The sequence below is a fragment of the Mus caroli genome, unplaced genomic scaffold (assembly GCF_978045245.1).
Source record: "Mus caroli unplaced genomic scaffold, Mus_caroli_1 scaffold_20, whole genome shotgun sequence".
NCBI classification, from domain to species: Eukaryota; Metazoa; Chordata; class Mammalia; order Rodentia; family Muridae; genus Mus; species Mus caroli.
This window is the reverse complement of record NW_028227275.1, coordinates 50,258,969-50,279,533: the sequence shown is the minus strand read 5'-3', so window position 1 is coordinate 50,279,533 and position 20,565 is coordinate 50,258,969. Positions and strand designations below refer to the sequence as shown.

At 40.9% G+C, this 20,565-nt stretch overlaps 2 protein-coding genes and 1 pseudogene across 3 annotated transcripts in view; 2 read left to right on the top strand and 1 right to left on the bottom strand.

Annotated features, from left to right (window-relative positions):
* Positions 1-20,565, top strand: part of LOC110285981 (membrane-spanning 4-domains subfamily A member 4A-like) — a 181,634-nt gene that overhangs the window by 59,247 nt on the left and 101,822 nt on the right. The window lies entirely within an intron of this gene.
* LOC147000170 (large ribosomal subunit protein uL22 pseudogene) lies at positions 1,285-1,951 on the top strand (annotated as a pseudogene).
* Positions 6,830-19,318, bottom strand: LOC110285243 (membrane-spanning 4-domains subfamily A member 5). The gene is made up of 5 exons (XM_021151246.2): positions 19,062-19,318; positions 14,634-14,762; positions 13,198-13,254; positions 12,168-12,320; positions 6,830-6,965 (listed from the first exon to the last, which is right to left on the bottom strand). The coding sequence occupies exons 1-5, from the start codon at positions 19,212-19,214 to the stop codon at positions 6,864-6,866; spliced, it is 594 nt and encodes a 197-aa protein (XP_021006905.1). The 5' UTR covers positions 19,215-19,318; the 3' UTR covers positions 6,830-6,863.

Genomic DNA, 20,565 nt, shown 5'->3' with positions numbered 1-20,565 from the left:
TCTACTTACTAGTGAGTACATACCATGCATGTCCTTTTCGGGTCTAAGTTAGCTCACTCAAATGGACACTTTCTCCATTTTACCTAAAGGTTGAAACACAGTAAGTATAGTAATACGAGGCTATTTCACCCCCTCTCCCTCTTCTCTTTTTTCTTCTCTCTTTCTGCCATTTAAGATGGTTTAGAGCCATATGGTTAGGACCAGTGAACAGAAGTATTTCTGGGGACGCTGGTTTGGGTGGAACATAAACAAAAGTGCTGAAGTTGCTGAAGTTATTAGTGGACCAAGCTGCTAGTTAGGTAGAGAACTTATTGCCATTCAGAAAACTCAGGTCACAGACTTTCAGTCTCCTACAGGAATGGTGTAGTGAGGAGGGGAGTGAAAAGGGCAGGTTCACATCCATTCAAGATCCCAGTTGTGATTCTTTGTATCTATTGCAATGTGTTGGATACAATGACATAATGTCAGAATCTGTTTTGGCTGCCTCGGTAGACTTATATAAATTTATAAGTAACAGAGACTTATTTATTGAGGTTTAGGAGTCTGGGGTGTCCAGGGTTTTCATGCTCTGATATTCCAATCAGAGCAGCAAGAGAACACACATTCATGGAAGGGGATTGGGAAGGTTGTTAGCTAGTTGTCATGGTAACAGTGTTGTATTATAAGGGCAAAGTCCTATGGCCAGTCACCACTTAAGACCCACTTCTCAGCACTGTCACACTGGGAAATAACTTTTCTAATCTAAGATCTTTAGGAATGTATCCAAACAAGAGCTCTTCAGGCCCAGGCTGAGATGAGACTCCTATCCAGGCATGGTGGGTAGGTTGGAGATATGTACCTGTCTATGTACTGCATGTGGGAGCAGGGTAAGGCCTGGCAAATGTATGGCCTTTGAGAGGCCTGACCCAGAAATATATAACCCGATGTTCATATCCAAGTCCTATTCTCCAGTCTTCTCCTCCCTCCCTCCCTTCTAGTCTTTCTAGCCACTTGACTTTGGCTCAATGCAAATCCCTCCCAAACTATCTCAGATTTAGTTTATATAGTCAACTTAAGCTGTCTTTGCTGATGTGGACTGAGTATGCTCAAATGCCCTCCACAATTAGGACTTGTCAACTGCACTGCCTTTGAGTCTATGCTTTTCCCTGTTTTATGTTTGACATTTTGTTGATTCTATAACACACTTGACATTTTTCCTTTGACCTATACTCTTATAATTCTGTGGCTCCAATTTTGAAAAGATGTTGACTGACAGTGTTAACAAAAGTGTAACAACTCGGTCGAGGTCTCATGAATTCTCCCAGTAGCCTTCGCGCTTCCTCTTCCTGTAAGCGGCCAGAGGTCACCTGCCAAGATGGTTCGCTACTCTCTTGACCCAGAAAACCCCACAAAATCATGCAAATCAAGAGGGTCAAACCTTCATGTTCACTTTAAGAACACCCGGGAAACCGCCCAGGCCATCAAGGGTATGCATATCCGCAAAGCCACCAAGTATCTGAAGGATGGCACTTTAAAGAAGCAGTGTGTGCCATTCCGGCGGTATAATGGTGGAGTCGGTAGGTGCGCCCAGGCCAAACAGTGGGGCTGGACACAGGGTCGGTGGCCAAAAAAGAGTGCTGAATTTTTGCTGCACATGCTTAAAAATGCTGAGAGTAACGCTGAACTTAAGGGTTTAGACGTAGATTCTCTAGTCATTGAACACATCCAGGTGAACAAGGCACCTAAGATGCGCTGATGAACCTACAGAGCTCATGGTCGGATTAACCCATACATGAGCTCCCCCTGCCACATTGAGATGATCCTCACTGAGAAGGAACAGATCGTTCCAAAGCCAGAAGAGGAGGTTGCACAGAAGAAAAAGATATCCCAGAAGAAACTGAAGAAACAAAAACTCATGGCCCGGGAATAAATTCAGCATAAAATAAATACAGATAAAGTTAAAAAAAAAAAAGTGTAACAACTCTTATCCAGGTAGCATTTGAAGATCCACATATACCACTCCCACCCCATCTTCAGTACTGTGTTTCTCTCTTCTGAAGAATACATTCTGCATCATGATTATTTGTGTCCTCTCCTTACTCAGCCTTTGGTTTCCTTTTTTTATATATATATATTTTTTCTTTATTTACATTTCAAATGTTTTCCCCTTTCCGGGTCTCCCCTTTGAAGCACCTCCATCCCATCCTCCCTCCCCCTGCCTCTATGAGGGTATTCCCCCACCCAACCACCCAATCCCATCTTTCCTCTCTGGCATTCCCCTACACTGAGGCATCGAACATCCTCAGGCCCAAGGGCCTCTCCTCCCACTGATGTCCAACAAGGTCATCCTCTGCCACCTATGTGGCCAGCGCCATGGGTCCCTCCATGTCTATTCTTTCGTTGGTGGTCCAGTCCCCTCAAGCTCCGGGGGAGGTGGGTCTGACCTATTGACACTGTTGCTCCTTCCATGGAGCTGCAAACCACCTCAGCTCCTTCAGTCCCTTCTCCAACTCCTTCATCACCCCCCTCCTTGCAGTCCAATGGTTGGCTGTGAGCATCCGCCACTGTATTTGTTCTTTAAAAGCTGGGGTAGGCTTTTCTGGGTCTTGTGCTTTCTGCAATATAATGGGACCTAAAAGTGCTGCTTGGTTCTATCTCCCATGGTGATAATGACCAGCAGGCAACTCAGAATTAGGATGGAAAGGGATGGCATGTTGCCAACTTCTCAGCAAAGCTCTGACACTCAGGACAATTTGCTTCCAGCGGCATTTTGTTTCAGTGCATTGTGAAAGGAGAAGCAGGTCCCTCAGAACTGAGGCTCAATTTTGAAGTATAAAAGAATCTGGCTACAGGCCTGAAGATACAATGTTGTACCTATAATGTGAGTTTAAACATTTAAAATTTGTTTTTTAGTTCTTTGTGCTCTGAAGAAATACTTCATATTTTTGACAGGAATAACATTCATCAAATGCCCATGCATATGTCAAGCACTGCCTTCGTAGAAAGTCTGATAACACATATACAGTATCAACTGATTGTTTTGTGATCAGAGAAACCAATGCTTTGGAAATGGAGAAACTGGTCCCCAAATGCACTGTTAAAAATCAAGAGAATAATGTTTTAAAAGCAAGAAAATCCTGATTAAAAGCCCCTACACCATTTATCTAGTGACTTTAAATTCCAAGGGTTGAATGTTCACAGAACTAAATTTGAGCCTAGGGATTTAAAGCCTGTAGTGTTTAAGTATGTTCAAGTCACAGGACTGTGCATGATAAAATGACATTTAATATTTGCTCTAAATTACCAGTCCTTACTGTCATGTGTCAGATTTCACCTTTAAATACGTCTAAAGCCTCAGATATCTGGACATCACTCACTCAGTTACCAAATATTCTTTCACCAGAACCTCTCTCCATGGGAAATAAAAACTTATCTCCCTTGCCCCTCGCCTATACATACACCTTCAGCTTAGAGCACACATCAGCTCCTTCCAGCTTAGAGCAGAAATCTAAGAAATCTTGTTAGTTTATTCATTTGAACAGGGTATATGATTCTCCCTATATCCAAGGCATTGTAACATATGAGACTTGCATGTGGTGATCTTAATTCAAATCCTGTTTTTAAATGAGATTCCCTTTGTGCTCTTAGAAAAGTTGGCTGCCTCACTCAGGATGATACCCTCCAGATCCATCCATTTGCCTAGGAATTTCATAAATTCATTGTTTTTAATAGCTGAGTAGAGTGAGGTAACCCAATCACAAAAGAACTCACATGATTTGTACTCACTGATAAGTGGATATTAGTCCAGAAACTTAGAATATAAGATACAATTTGCAAAACACATGAAACTCAAGAAGAACGAAGACCAAAGTGTGGACACTTCACCCCTTCTTAGAATTGGGAACAAAACACCCATGGAAGGAGTTACAGAGACAAAGTTTGGAGCTGAGATGAAAGGATGGACCATCCAGAGACTGCTCCATCCGGGAATCCATCCCATAATCAGCCACCAAACGCAGACACCATTGCATATGCCAGCAAGATTTTGCTGAAAGGACCCTGATATAGCTGTCTCTTATGAGGCTATGCCAGTGCCTGGCAAATACAGAACTGGATGATCACAGACATCTATAGGATGGAACACAGGGCCCCTATTGAAGGAGCTAGAGAAAGTACCCAAGGAGCTGAAGTGGTCTGCAACCCTATAGGTGGAACAACAATATGAACTAAGCAGTACCCCCAGAGCTCGTGTCTCTAGCTGCATATGTAGCAGAAGATGGCCTAGTCGGCCATCATTGGGAAGAGAGGCCCCTTGGTCTTGCAAACTTTATATGCCCCAGTAGAGGGAAACACCAGGGCCAAGAAGTGGGAGTGAGTGGGTAGGGGAGCCAGGGAGGTGGAAGGGTATAGGGGACTTTCAGGATAGCATTTGAAATGTAAATGAAGTAAATACCTAATAAAAATTGGAAAAAAAAAAGAAAAGTTGACTGCTTTGGGTTTCACTTTCATGTCTGTGACCGAAGGCACACCTCCCTTAATGAGCAGCCATATAGTTGACGTGACACAGGAAGTGCCTCAGTGCTTAGCAGTAGCCAGCGCAATGCAGTACAAGGTAGTGGTTCTCAGACTGGAAAGCTTCTGAGGTCCTCAAGACCCTTTTTAGGATCCATGAGTGCAGAAGTGTATTCAAAGTGTATTCAATACGACACAAGGACCCTAAAAAGTATTATATTCTCTCTGTCTCTCTGTTTCTGTCTCTCTGTCTCTGTCTCTCTGTCTCTGTCTCTCTGTCTCTGTCTGTCTGTCTGTCTGTCTGTCTGTCTGTCTGTCTCTCTCTCGTGTGTGTGTGTGTGTGTGTGTGTGTGTGTGTGTGTGTGTGTGTGAGTGTGTGAGTGTGCTTGTGTCTGCATGGGCATATGTGCACCACAACCATGCAGGTGGTCATGGGAGCCTGAAGAGGGTGTTCAGAGACCCTGAAACTGAAGTTAGAGGTAGTTGTGTTCTGCTCAATGTGAATGCAGGGAAATAAACTATGGAAAAACAGGAAATAATCTTGAGCCATCTTTCCAGCTCTCTCACCAGGACATACTGGTATATTCCACAGGTTACAGAGCATGAGACATGACAGACTGACTACAGGCAAGAGTCTTCCAAAGTATCTAGTTGCCCCCATTTCCCGTGATGCTGCCTTAAACCAGTCTCTCCCAGATATCCTATGCAATGGAATCATTCCCATGGATCTCTCTCTGAATACTGATCAAGTTCCCACCACACTCTGATGTAATTGCTATGTGCCTGGGGTGCACTGGGGATCCTGAAGGTTCCTTAGATGATGTGAACCAAGTCTGTGACCCATTTCAGTAAGTGATTTTGGAAATAAAACCAGCACCTTTCTGCATGCTACTCTAGAAAATATAGTTGTTTTTTTTGGGGGGGGTAAACATTATTTCTGTCAACATGTAATGACTATTAATTTTGAACGGTATAAAGGAGTTAGTTCAGAGACACAAAAAGAGCTTGGGAGATAGATATTGTTAGATAAGGAGTGAGACCGCTCAGGTTGTAGAGCCAGATGACCTGTTGCCGTGGACCCTGTGACCTTGAACAAACCTTTTCCCTTTTGCATATCAACTTCCTTGTTTGGTTATAACAATAAAATTTGCCCTAGGATTTTTGTGAGGTCAAATAGGCAGAAGTCGTATCATTTGGCACAAAGTCTGAGATATAGTGACTTCACCAATATTTGCCATCATTGATTATTGATTTGAGTATTTACCCTAGTTTGCTTCTCTGTTGCTATGATAAATACTACAGCCAAAAGAAATTTAGGGGACAGAAGGAGTTATTTGCTTTATATTGTCAGATAAGAGTTCATCACTAAGGAAAGTCAGGACAGAGACTCAAAGCAGGAACCTGAAGAAACCATGAAGGGATACTGCTTACTCTGTTCTGTTACCCATTATTAATTTGAATAAAAATGGCGCCCATAGGCCCATACAGAGTGACACTTTTAGGAGGTGGAGCCTTGTTGGAGGAAGTTGTCTCAATCTTCCTTCTTGCTGGCTATGATTCCAGAGTAAAACTCTCAGTTCACGCTGCCGTGCTTCCTACTGTGATAATGGACTGTTAAACCTCTGTAACTGTAAGCCAGCCCTGGTGAGATGGTTTTCTTTATAAGAGTTGCCATGGTCATGGTGTTTCTACACAGCAATTGAAACCCAAAGTAAAGCATCCATAGAGCCAGCTAGCTTTTTAAATATAGCACCCCTTCCCACCTGCTTGGGGATGATACCACCCACAGTGACATGGGCCCTCCCACATCAAGCATCACAGTGTCCCACAAACATGATCACAGGTCATTTTACATGGGCAGTTCCTCTTCCCAGGTAACTCTAGTTAGTGTCGAGTTAAAATTAAAAACTAACCAGCAATAGCACAGTTAATTTTGTAGATGTCTGGCTCATAACTTCAAGGCACAATTTGCTGACCAACCCATTTTTCTTTCCAATTCATCTTTCTGCTTCATGGAGCAGGAGCCCTTGTGTGGAGTCTCTTAGGGGATTCATCAGGAGACTGTCACAAGTAGCAAAGTCATAGGACTTGGTCACCCCTGAGTCTGAGCTCTGGCTTTGAGTATAGAGTAGCCATGCCACAATGAGCACGAGGGGGTGATTACACCAAGGTGATCACTATTGGGGGAGGAAATGCCATTATCAGGGAGAAGAATGTGTTTCACCAGCCAAAAAGGTCCCCTATGAGTCATTCCCAACCCATTTTGCCTCAAACAATTGTGAACTTTAAGTGTGTAAGTGTGTTGGCTCTTTCTCACAAGCAGGACTGGCTTCTGAGTTTTATCATTTTGCGTTTTTACTTGTACAGTACATTCAACAGCACCCCCTTCCTTCTGTGTAGCATCCCAAGACTGAGGAAAAGAGCGAAATGAAGAGCTCAGCAATGCTGAAGATCATCAACAGAACCAAAATCCCCTGAAACAGAGAGAAACAACAGAGTCATTACATTAGGACAGTGATGGATTTTCTGATCACCACAAAGTCACACACCATTACCACATAATAAACCACCACCTCCCAAATTAGTGAAAGATAATGGGAATATAATGAGTACCAGCATAGGATAGCATAGCATAGCATAGCATAGCATAGCATAGCATAGCATAGGATAGCATAGGATAGCATAGGATAGCATAGGATAGCATAGGATAGCATAGGATAGCATAGCATAGCATAGCATAGCATAGCATAGGATAGCATAGGATAGCATAGGATAGCATAGGATAGCATAGGATAGCATAGCATAGCATAGCATAGCATAGCATAGCATAGCATAGGATAGCATAGCATAACATAGGATAGCATAGCATAGCATAACATAGGATAGCATAGCATAACATAGGATAGAATAGCACAGCAAGCACAGCATAGCATAGCATAGCATGGGATAACATAGCATAGGGTGTCATAACATAGGGTGTCATAACATAATGTAGCATAGCATAGGATATCATATCATATCATATCATACATATCATAGAATAGCATATCATATCATAGCATAACATAGCACACATAGGATAGCATAGCATAGCAAAGGATATCATAGCATAGCATAGCATAGGATAGCATAGGATAGCAAATCATATCATAGAATAGCATATCATATCATAACATAACATAAAAAACATAGCACAGCACAGCACAGCACAGCACAGCACAGCACAGCACAGCACAGCATAGCATAGCATAGGATAGGATAGGATAGCATAGCATAGGATAGGATAGGATAGCATAGCATAGGATAGCATAGGATAGCATAGGATAGCATAGGATAGCATAGGATAGCATAGGATAGCATAGGATAGCATAGGATAGCATAGCATAGCATAGCATAGCATAGCATAGCATAGCATAGCAAATCATATCATAGAATAGCATATCATATCATAACATAACATAAAAACATAGCACAGCACAGCACAGCACAGCACAGCATAGCATAGCATAGCATAGGATAGCATAACATAGGATAGCATAACATAGGATAGCATAGCATAGGATAGCATAGCATAGTATAGGATAGCATAGCATAGCATAGGATAGCATAGCATAGGATAGCATAGCATAGGATAGCATAGCATAGGATAGCATAGCATAGCATAGGATAGCATAGCATAGCATAGCATAGCATAGCATAGCATAGGATAGGATAGCATAGCATAGCAAAGGATAGCATAGCATAGCACAGCAAATTGATTAAGAAAAATGAAACTGCGTGGTACTGGTATAGTGACAGACAAATAGACCAATGGAATAGAATTGAAGACCCAGAAATGAACCCACACACCTACGGTCACTTGATCTTCGACAAGGGAGCTAAAAACATCCAGTGGAAGAAAGACAGCATTTTCAACAAATGGTGCTGGCACAACTGGTTGTTAACATGTAGAAGAATGCGAATCGATCCATTCCTATCTCCTTGTACTAAGGTCAAGTCTAAGTGGATCAAGGAACTTCACATAAAACCAGAGACACTGAAACTTATAGAGGAGAAAGTGGGGAAAAGCCTTGAAGATATGGGCACAGGGGAAAAATTCCTGAATAGAACAGTAACGGCTTGTGCTGTAAGATCGAGAATTGACAAGTGGGACCTCATGAAACTACAAAGCTTCTGCAAGGCTAAAGACACCATCAATAAGACAAAAAAACCACCAACAGATTGGGAAAGGATCTTCACCTATCCTAAATCAGATAAGGGACTAATATCCAATATATATAAAGAACTCAAGAAGGTGGACTCCAGAAAGTCAAATAACCCCATTAAAAAATGGGGCTCAGAACTGAACAAAGAATTCTCACCTGAGGAATACCGAATGGCAGAGAAGCACCTGAAAAAATGTTCAACATCCTTAATCATCAGGGAAATGCAAATCAAAACAACCCTGAGATTCCACCTCACACCAGTCAGAATGGCTAAGATCAAAAATTCAGGTGACAGCAGATGCTGGCGAGGATGTGGAGAAAGAGGAACACTCCTCCATTGTTGGTGGGATTGCAAGCTTGTACAACCACTCTGGAAATCAGTCTGGCGGTTCCTCAGAAAATTGGACATAGTACTACCGGAGGATCCAGCAATACCTCTCCTGTGCATATATCCAGAAGATGTCCCAACCGGTAAAAAGGACACATGCTCCACTATGTTCATAGCAGCCCTATTTATAATAGCCAGAAGCTGGAAAGAACCCAGATGTCCCTCAACAGAGGAATGGATACAGAAATTATGGTACATTTACACAATGAAGTACTACTCAGCTATTAAAAAGAATGAATTTATGAAATTCCTAGCCAAATGGATGGACCTGGAGGGCATCATCTTGAGTGAAGTAACACAATCACAAAAGAACTCACACAATATGTATTCACTGATAAGTGGATATTAGCCCAAAACTTAGGATACCCAAGATATAAGATACAATTTGCTAAACGCATGAAACCCAAGAAGAATGAAGACCAAAGTGTGGACACTGTGCACCTTCTTAGAATTGGGAACAAAACACCCAGGGAAGGAGTTACAGAGACAAAGTTCGTAGCTGTGATGAAAGGATGGACCATTTAGAGACTGCCGTATCCAGGGATCCATCCCATAATCAGCTTCTAAAAGCTGACACCATTGCATACACTAGCAAGATTTTGCTGAAAGGACCCAAATATGGCTGTCTCTTGTGAGACGATGCCGGGGCCTAGCAAACACAGGAGTGGATGTTCACAGTCAGCTATTGGATGTATCACAGGGCTCCCAATGGAGAAGCTAGAGAAAGTACCCAAGGAGCTAAAGGGATCTGCAACCCTATTGTTGGAACAACATGATGTACTAACCAGAACCCCGGAGCTCTTGTCTCTAGCTGCATATGTATCGAAAGATGGCATAGTCGGCCATCAATGGAAAGAGAGGCCCATTGGACTTGCAAACTTTATATGCCCCAATATAGGGGAATGCCAGGGCCAAAAGAATGGGAATGGGTGGGTAGGGAAGTGGGGGGCGCTATGGGGGACTTTTGGGATAGCATTGGAAATGTAATTGAGGAAAATATGTAATAAAAATATTAAAAATTAAAAAAAAAGAAAAATGAAACAAGATATTTACTAAGTTATATACAAGGAATTCTCCATTTCATAGGTATAGCCTGCATAGAATGCACATCAGAAAAGTGGTCTCTTGAAGAACAAAGAAGAATGTCAAGAGATAAGAAAATGGTAAAGACAAAAAATAGGAAAGGGAAGAAAAAGCAGGGAAGAGAGAAGACCGCTGCTCCAGAGAAAGAGTAACTGGGAGAACAAGAGACATGAAGAGAAGCTGAGACTAAAGGCACCACTTGGTTCTTTCTAATTGGTGCAGAAGACTTTTAAAGTAGGTTGTACCACGGTAGCTAAGAGCACACATAGCCAGCCATACACAACTGGCCAGGAGTCCACATGCCAGTCAAAGCTTGCCCTCTTCTAAGAACAGATCCTTCTGTTGCCATTGCAAATGTTTGTGTGGCTAACAGCCTGTTCTCTGCTATTGAATAACTATTCGAGATTACCCCCCCCTTTTTTTTTAACAGAGACATATGTCATGGTGTAAAGTATTTTGACACACTGCACTTGTGCCACAGGAGCTGACTGATTTCCTTCATTTTTCTGTGGCTTTCTTTCCTGTTTTTGTTTTGCTTTGAATAATGCTGCAGCAGAGTTCTCATAATACATGTGTGATTTAAGTGTGGTGTCGATAAATACTGGATTGAGAGCTCTGTGTGCCTTTTATGTGCGTGAATGTTGTCTCATTGCTGAGTCCTCTCAGGTAATGATTATTTCTCACCCTGCCCCTGCCTGCCATCCTACTTCCTCATTAATCCTTGAATGCAGCCTGGAAGCTTCTAAACTGAATCCTAGTGGATGCTGATCACATTGATCAATAAATTTCCAGACTTTTGAGAGAGAGAGAAAGCAAATTGAGTTTTTTTTGGGGGGTGTGGGGGTGGGGGGAAGAATTCATTTTTAAAAATTAATTAATTAATTTGTATCCCAAATGTTGCCCCCGGCCTCTCTCCCAGAATTCTTCCCAAATCCCCCCACCCCAACCCCTTTACCTCTGAGACAATGCCCTTGTTCCAGGCATCCCCCTTCTCTGGGCCATCACATCTCTACAGGATTAGGTGCACCCTCTCCTACTGAGGTCAGACAAGGCAGTCCTCTGTGACATATGTGCCAGGGACTTCAGACCAGCCCATGTATGCTTTTTGGTTGGTGGCTTAGTCTCTGGGAGCTCCCAGGAGTCCAGGTTAATTGACACTGTTGGTCTTATGGGGTTGCCAGCCCCTTCAGCTCCCTCAGTCCTTCCCCTAACTCTTCTTTTTTTTGTTGTTGTTTTTTTGTTTTGTTTTGTTTTGTTTTTCGAGACAGGGTTTCTCTGTGTAGCCCTGGCTGTCCTGGAACTCACTTTGTAGACCAGGCTGGCCTCGAACTCAGAAATCCGCCTGCCTCTGCCTCCCGAGTGCTGGGATTAAAGGCGTGCGCCACCACGCCCGGCTATTATTTTTTTTTTTGTCCTTCCCCTAACTCTTACATAGGGGTCCCAGACCTCAGCCCAAAGCTTGAATGTAAGTATCTGCATCTGTATGTTATCAATCTTTAATATACCTACTTGACTCATTTTTTTATTTATAGATTTATTTATACCATCTTACATTATTTTACACCAGTTATCACAGTACTTTGGACAGAGCAGAAATGTCTATTTTCAATTTGCCATACTTTATATAGACAATTTACCATACTTTGTTAGAAATCTAACCTAAATATTAAAACCAAATAAAAACCATAGACACTCATAGTTATAATGTATACTGGGAACTATGAACCATGAGGACATTGCTAAGCCTCTGCCTTTTAGAATCTTTTTATATTTATATTATCCTTAGTTACTTGCATGTTTTATACCTCTTATAAGTTATGAGCATTTATTGTTCTATTCCACAATGCGTGGTCTAATGCTGATCTAATACAACGGGCTTTTGAATGAGAAAAAGGAAATACACATGTGTCTATAATACTATCTGGATGATGCTGACAGGGTGATAACCTTTTTGTTTACACCATCTGCTTCTCACTCTAGAAATGGCTCAGGATACTTACAACGAATAGAATGGTAATAGCGCCACACTGCATACCATCTGGAGAATAGCCACAGATGAATTCCCCATCTAGAAGGAAGCCAAATATGAGGAGAATGATTCCAGCTGCTGCTCCCAGAGCACTAAGTAAATTCATTGCCTGGCTCATTTTTATCTGCAACAGAATCAGAAAATAAAAGACTTAGGCCTGCCTTGTTTCACAGACAGAGCATTGGGGGTGGAAGACTGGAGAGATGGAAACCATATATACATATATACTTACAACACATACAACTTAATCTGTGCCTCGTTAACTTCCATTCAAATAGAGATAGCTATGACCTATTTAAATGTTCATTTAAAGACTGTGTTTAACTAAACACTGCACTTCGCCATCACTTTTACATCTCCCTAAAAATTACAAACTTTAGGGCTGGTGAGATGGCTTAGCAGATAAAGGTACCTGCCACCCGACAACCTGAGTTCTATCCTTAGGACCCACATGGTATGAGAGAACAAAGTCCTAAAAACTATCTTTTGATCTCCACAGATACACTGTGCATGGAAATGTATCCTTCCCACCCCCACATACACATAGCTAATAAATAAAGGCAAACACATTTTAAAATGACAAAATTTTAGGATGTTCTTTGATGCAAATAATTGACTGAGTTATTACTATCTAATGTTTTTGTTTATTTGAGTGAGATACAATACTATCAGCAAAGTATTCTTTACCTCTGGAGTGTGCTTGTGATTTAATTAGGTTGTGTGCACTGTGCTTTTCCTGTGAGTCAAGCAACAGCCTGTTACAGTATCTGGAATCCAGTAGGCACCAAAAATACTCATCAAAAGGACAAATGAATAAATGACTAGATTACTGAGATCTACTCTGCATTAACAACTGGGGACCAAGGACGGAGTCACTCAACAGTGACATGACAATCTGGAAAAGTGTCCCAATAGGAATGACTTCTGATTCTATGATGATTTTTGAAGCCAGGAAAATTACTCACAATTATAATTTTTAATAAGGTAGGCATAGAACTCACCAGAGTGTCCGTAGTTTTGCTTTTCAGAGCAATCAGGAAGGCCCCAGAGTTAATGAACTACAAAAAAGAAAAATAAATAAAGAATAAATATCCTAGTGATGGACATGATAAGAGGATGCTGAAGGTCTCTCAGGTTAGGTCTCTGAACACTTCTTTTCTATGCCTTCCTTCTAAGCTTACAGAAACCCCAGGGAAATGAGGAGGGTAAACCACCTCACAGAGCAAAGCTAAAAAGGCTGGATCTTTAGTCTGTGCCACCTCTTTGAACAAAAGGATGTTTCTACCTTACTGGGCTTTCATATCTTTATTCATTTTCCTGTTGTTGATCTGTTATTGGTATCATGATTCAGTTTCTAAATGCCCAGTGTCATCAGTTTATGAGCACTAAGGCCATATAGTTATCATAGTCCAACCAGTTATTCTGTTGGATGGAAACATAAGGCACAATTTCAGCCAGCAGACACAGACTGATAATTGAAAAAAAAAAAAAAAAAGAAAGAAAAAGGAAAAGGAAAGAAACCCCCCCCCCCTTAATTTTCATGGAGGTGGGTCAGATATGGCAGCTTCATTGTCTAGCAGAAACTTAAAATCTGAGTTCAGCCCAGCTGTGTTTAAATTTCTTGCCTCTTCCTCCAGACCCATTATTAGAGAATGCTCTCCCAGACCTTCTGACATCCAGACACCCCCTGTTCCCATCCTTTGTAGATGCTTTCCACCTAATTAGACAACTCCTCATTTGTTAAGACTTAGTCCAGCTGAAAATGACTCTGGACAGTGCCCTTTCCTCTGGAAGTGGCTTCTGTGTCCCGTGTCAGTATTTCTCACACCCTACAAGGAATTGCCACTAGGGACTGGCTTCTACTAAATCCTCACACCCTGCCCATTCTCTGAAGCTAAGTAGGTACTAAGCTAATAGAGATAGCATACAATTAAATAAGCATCTCTTTGTGCTCAGCCACTTGGGAGCTGTCCCTGCTCCTTCACTTTCTGCAGAGTAAAGTGCTTATCAGCATCAGTAGAAACACCACATATATGTAAGGAGTTTGCTGATCTCATGGCATGATTTCTTTCTCATTAGACTAATGCCTACTGGAGAATAATCACTGTACTAAAATTTGGATCTTCATTGTCTTGCTCTGTGAATACAGTTTGTCATATGTTGCAAATAATTTTGGATGGATTAATGGACTATAAAACCACCATAAAACCTAAAGGAATATCCCCTCCAAATTTCAAGACCCCAAAATGGGCTACTGTCAACTCTGGTGATTCAACAGAGCAGAGAGCTCGCTTTAATTGCCATGAGGTTAATGTCTTAGTGGCATTTTCTGCAGATTCACATACCCAAGTCTATCTTGTTTCATAACTAAGAATCCAATCGCTAACACCTCGCCTGATTGACCCACTTTTAATCGAACTAAATATATTATACTCACCAAAACAGAGCCCCAGAAAGGATATCCTGAGATAAATATAAAAGGAAACCTTGGGTATGGGTTTACCAAGGTGAAAAGGAAAATGACTCCAAATGAAAAGTTCATGATTCCAAACAGGATCTGGGTGGTCTACAAATAGAGAGGAAAGTCAGCACACATGGGGATGGGGCTAGTCCCACTTAAATCGTTAGTTCAAGGATTGGCAGTTACCCTTTTTATAGCCAAGGGAAGGAGGATGAATGCTCCTTTACGATATCCCTACACAGTTCCTTACCCACACTCCCATCTGATAATTACTAAGAGGAAAATGAATCTAACCCAGTGCTCCCAACCTCAGGGTCAGCTGCGCCATGAGTGGATGCTTCCAGGTCCTATTCTTGTCTGACTGAAATCGCCAGTTCACCAGCACTTATGTGTGAATGCTGACTTTTAAATTACTGAATCAGGTTGGCCTCAACTGGACACCCAGAGAAATCCTCTTGTGTAGAGGGAGGAGCCGATACTAAAATCTGATTCCCTAATTGGTTCTTGATTTTGTCAATAAAGAAGGCAGAAAGGATTTGCTGGGTGAAAGGAAAAAGGTAGGAATTCCCGGTCCAAGAGGAAGAGAATGGACACAGGGAAGGAGGCTCTTTGGCTAGGCTTTGGAATGAGAAAGTGCAGCAGCCATGTAAGGTCTTAGGGCAACCAGAACCAGCAGCCTCTGCCATCTGAGTTGGCTGAAACAGGTTAGCTGATAAGAGCCCAGCAATTGTGCTAGCTGGCTAGTTTTAAAATAATAAAACTGTCTAGTTTTTTGTTGTTGTTGTTTTTCCTCTGAGCTAAGGTTGCAGGGGAAAGAGAGAAGATGGCTTGATAGCTGGTGGTTTAGTGAAGCTAGTTGAGAGGGGCCTGTGGAATGTGGACAGCAGCTCCTGGATTTCCCGGATGTTTACAATCGAGTTGGAGCAAGGAGAACTGAAAGAAGTTAGAATGCGGCCAGAGCACCGGGCAAGGAAATAGTATGTTTTTAAAATCACATGTTACACTCTTGAATGTGAATGATTCTCTGAGCCTTTGGAAGTAGTGCTGCATTGCCAGGAGCAGTGCATCCTTTCCGGGCTGTTCTTTATGCTTCCTGTCCCATGCTTGTGAGACACATTCTCCACATGCTGTTAATGTTAGGCAGGGGGTTGATGGATGCTAGAGAAGTCTGGCAAGAATGAAAAAAAGAGCTGAAGGCTTATGGTCAGGGGTTATGTCTTCTGTGACCTTTTCAGTACACTTCCTTGGTGAGCTCTTTTGTTACTGTACTAACATTTAGTGGCTGAGTCATAAGAGGTATTGTGTACATTTTCATCACATCTGCATGACTATTCCTCTGTCTTATATTCCATGTCTTAAAATGGGTTCACTTTCTCCCTTTAAGCCTGATTTCCTGACTTCTATTTCTCTGTTGTTAATGCTGTCATCTTTCTAGGTCCTATCTTTCTAGGCCTAGGACCTTTGGGTCATCTCAAGTTTCTTGATGGCAACAATCCCAGAGTGGCTAACTTTTCTATTATCTCTACTCATGGAATCATACATACTTCAGCCAGCAAGATGCCTCAGCAAGCCTTACCACCGAGCCTGACAATCTTGAGTTCAATCCCTGGAACCCACATGGGTGGAAGGTGAGAATGTACTCCTGCAAGTTCTTCTCTGTCTCCACACATGTGCTGTGGCATGTGCATGACCATGTATACACACACACATGAATAAATACATGTAAAAATATAAGTAGCAATCTGGCAGAAGAGTTAAAACAAGTTCATATTTGAATTTTATCCCATTTTCCTGTTGTAGACAGCACTGGGATGTGCATTTCATAGCTCTCCTGTTTCTCCTACATGTCGGTGGATATATAGATGCCACACCAACTCCAGTAGTGACTTGCGTGACAGGCCCAAAAGCTTAGACACAGTCCCAAGGTGAAAAGTTCATGGAAACTTGATCTCCTGGAACCATGGCATTCTGTAAGATTAATGCTCCAAATCTGTCCTTGCTTTAGTCAGTGAACGGATCTGTGTGCTTTCCTTCAATATTGTTTTATTCTAAGTGCCTCTAAGGATTGATTTTGACATATAGCTAAGTTAGATTAGCCTTCACCAGTGTTCCAATACCCTAGGAAATTGTTGAGCCAACCTTGGGCTTTGATCTTTGTAAGAATGTTACTCATTCAGATGAAATGCCTCCAGTGTTGATAGTGATAGAAATCAGGCATTACATTCTACTAGAATAGAGCTAGTAATCTCAGGGCTAGTCTACATAGTATACTTAGAACAATAGATAGCTGAGTCACTCCCATACACAGGAATTTACAATGGCCGAGGGGGAAGGTGGATTATACAATAGACTAGAATTGGAACTATGGCAAGGACACGAAGCCCTTGTTCCTGGCTTCTAAAATTAATCTGACTTTAGGTGGGGCTACTTTTGATCCCAGTTGTTAACATTGATTTTTATCCCAGTTTGTTCCTGTTAGCTTTTATGTATGCATTCCTCTGTTTTGTTGTAAACGTTATTTTGCATCAGATGACTTCAGTGCACCTTGGATGACCTTAATGTATCACTTAACTTCCTTGTTTCCTTCTGTAATATAAACCTGATGTTCGCTTTGAGAAATTACATTCCTAACACTCCCTTTTGTTTGTGTCTGTCTGTCACTTTTTCGCTGACTCCCTGCCCACCTGTACCAGGACCCTGATTCTCCTGCAGATTGAGGGCCAACTGAGTCCAGTCTGCGGCACATAGATATTCCTCCATCACTCATCATCACCTAGAGCACTCACTGATTCTTTCATGTTACAATATGAAAACGAGACTCTTCACGCTTCCTCTTGGCTTGTTAGCTAATTTCTTGTACTACAGAATACTATCCTATTATATGGGTATGATGGGACTAATTTGTCAAGCAGGCTGCTTCTTTTATTAGTCTTCTTAAATCCTTTAAGCCTAGATTGACCTCTCCCAGCTCTCCTCCACTGCCTCCCCGATGCTTCCTACTCTTTAGCTTCCAGAACTTACTGCATCTTTTGTGCTTCTGTGTCCTCATTTTAGTTCTACTCGTTGAGATTCCATGATTTCTTCAGAGTCCATATGAAATGCCCGATTCATTGCAGAATGTGCTCATTCTTTTTAACTGGAACAACTGTTCTAACTGTGGGTATTCCCACATCACTGTCACCATTTATGATCCTTCTAGATACTCCATTGAAATATAATTCTTAATATTTTCATAGTATTATTATTTTCACATGAAACCTTTATTTTCTTAAAACTAGCTTATATTTTTTTTTCTGTGAAAACAGAAAAAAACATAGTTGTTTGCATACCTAGTGCAGTTTCTGTTAAAGCAAACTATTTCATTCAAACTTGAAGTCCATCATATTTGAAGAGATGCTGAAGCAGATTACATTAGTGTTTTCCCCCCCAGGTGCCACGGACTGATCTTTAATTTTTGTTTTATTTTATTTTATTTTATTTTATTTTATTTTATTTTATTTTATTTTTTGTTCTGAAAAGGATTACTTTCTACTTTCTATTACGAGAGGCTAGAGTTCAAAAGGCAAAATGTTCTCCAAGATATGTGTAACATTACCACCTCAAACATATCTGACTACTTCCTACCTGTCCATTAATTATCCTAAGAAAGGTTTGGTAAATGAAATTAACTTCTGTGGAATGACAGGTTAATGGATGGAGAAATGAATGTTTGCCAAGGTCCATCTAACCCTAGACAAAGAACTTCAGGCAACTAAGGAATTCCGAGAAAGGGAGAATTGATCTTTTCTAGAGATAACCCCGACCTCCAATAGATTATCCAAGTATCAGCCAGCAACACTAATCAAACTCAGAAAGTTGTATTTATATGTTTGCGCATTTATATACATATGTAAACAATAACAAAGAAAAAGAGACCATAAATTTGAGAGGGAACAATGGGAGAGGAGCCACGAATGAGGTTGGAGGGAGATGATGTACTTATATTATTAATTTAAAAAATTAAAGAGGCCATTCTAAAAAAATCTTTATACTTATATGCATAAACAAACATCTTTATCTGAATACTCTGTAAAACTATGAGTTCTGAGGTCTGCTTGGGAAGCTGTAAAAGTGTATGCTGCAGTTTGCGAAGAGAAGAAATCTGAGCTAACTTCTCCTCAGTTGTCCTTTTTTCTTTTGCTCCTTAAGATTGACTAGAAAATTCTCAAAGATAGTTTGGAGGCTGTGATTTTTAAGAGTTCAGGAACATTAAATTTACTCATCTTGTGTTTTCCTATTCACAGAATCTTGTTCATAATTCATGTAGAAGCACAATCCATACTTCCTGAATTGATTGGCAATGACATATGGACATTGGACATTGTGTGCTACCAGATCTTATACACAGGGACACATTTTACTCACCCCTAAGATCTCCAATTTTCTAATAATGATCTTCTGCACTCGGTTTTGGGGATTGTAGGCTGTGGCTGTAAGTTCTGTTGTTTGGTATTCTTGAGTGGTGATCTCTGGAGGGAACACCAGGAACAAGGGACTATGTACATTTTTTGAATCCATGATGGTATAGTTGGTTTTTTCAAGTGGAAGGAAAGGATATAGCTGGCACTCCCATTTAGACCATGTTCGTTTCCTGTACTGAAGCTGTCTAGAGCACTGGCATTGTTGTACTCTGACTTAGAATTATAGAACCATAAAGTCACAGAGTCATAGAATTTCAGGGGTGGGCAAGAGCCTAAAGAATTAAAGTGCCATTGCCTGTGTATTGGCTTGGAGAATATGACTAGTAATCTTGGTTTGATCAGAAAATACGGTGTCCTTGGGCAAGTCACATACTCCTTTGTTCTTACAACTACCTCATTCACATATATATTACCCTGTCAAATCTTTTAGTTCCCAAGTTTCTAATTCTTCCATTTCAAGTGTAGAGAGGACAAAACCTCTCAGGCCTTAGAACTAATCAGTCATATTATTCGTGTTGCCTGTCACTTAAAAGGTTCTTTTCTTGTTTTGTGTCAACGTCATTTTAGCAGACTTGTGTTATATACCACCCTAAAGCAGAGTGAGTGGCTTTAAAGAACTACAATTTTGTTTTGTGGGAACTCTGCCAGTTATATTGCTAGGTTTTCTGGCTAGTAATGTTCTATTTACCCCTGCCAACTTTTCTCATATATCTATGTTCACTAGTGGATTAAGCAGAATTAGACAGCCTCAGTCATGCATCTTCATCAGTGGATCTGGCTGCCAAATTGCAAGGACATAAATGAGCAAAAGAATTTATTACTTTTTTAAGTGTATGCACGTGTGTGTGTTGGTGTTTTTGTGAATGTATCCAATTTGTGTGAAGATACATGCAGAGGCCAGAAGAGTTCATCAGATCCCTTGGAGCTAACTATAGGCAAGTTTGAACTGCCCAGTGTGTGTTCCATGTAAGAGCAGCAAGTGCTCTACAGTTATCTCTGTCCCACCATGTTTTATTGGTCATATATATATATAAATATATATATGGACATGTTTTGTTAGTCATATACATACATACATACACACACACACATATGCACACATTTTAAGTGGATTATAATGCGCTTGGTCTGTAAGTCAATGTTAGTAATAATAGAAAATGCTATTAGTCAGCGTTACTTTTTATATCATTCTGTTCTATCTATTATGGTCAAATATTTTATCTCAATTTGTTTCCATAGTTCATTTAAGCTGTTTCTTTATCAGTTTAATATGTATCTATGATCTTAACCATAAGAACTTGACAGTATCACAATGAGTTACAGCAAGTGTTACTGATCTGTGGTTCTCTATCGCAGGTGGTTGTGAAAGGAAATAAAACTTGAGACCTGTGATTCATGTAATTTATGTCAAATAGCCCAAAGAGTTGTTTGTGAGCTTTGAAACCTGT

Coding starts and splice junctions, on each gene's coding strand:
- LOC110285243 (XM_021151246.2), bottom strand. CDS start 19,214: ATGGATTCAAAAAATGTACATAGTCCCTTGTTCCTGGTGTTCCCTCCA. Junction 13,255..14,633: donor CTTTCTGGGGCTCTGTTTTG/GTGAGTATAATA, acceptor TCTTTTTTGTAG/TTCATTAACTCTGGGGCCTT. Junction 6,966..12,167: donor CTATTACCATTCTATTCGTT/GTAAGTATCCTG, acceptor TCTCTGTTTCAG/GGGATTTTGGTTCTGTTGAT.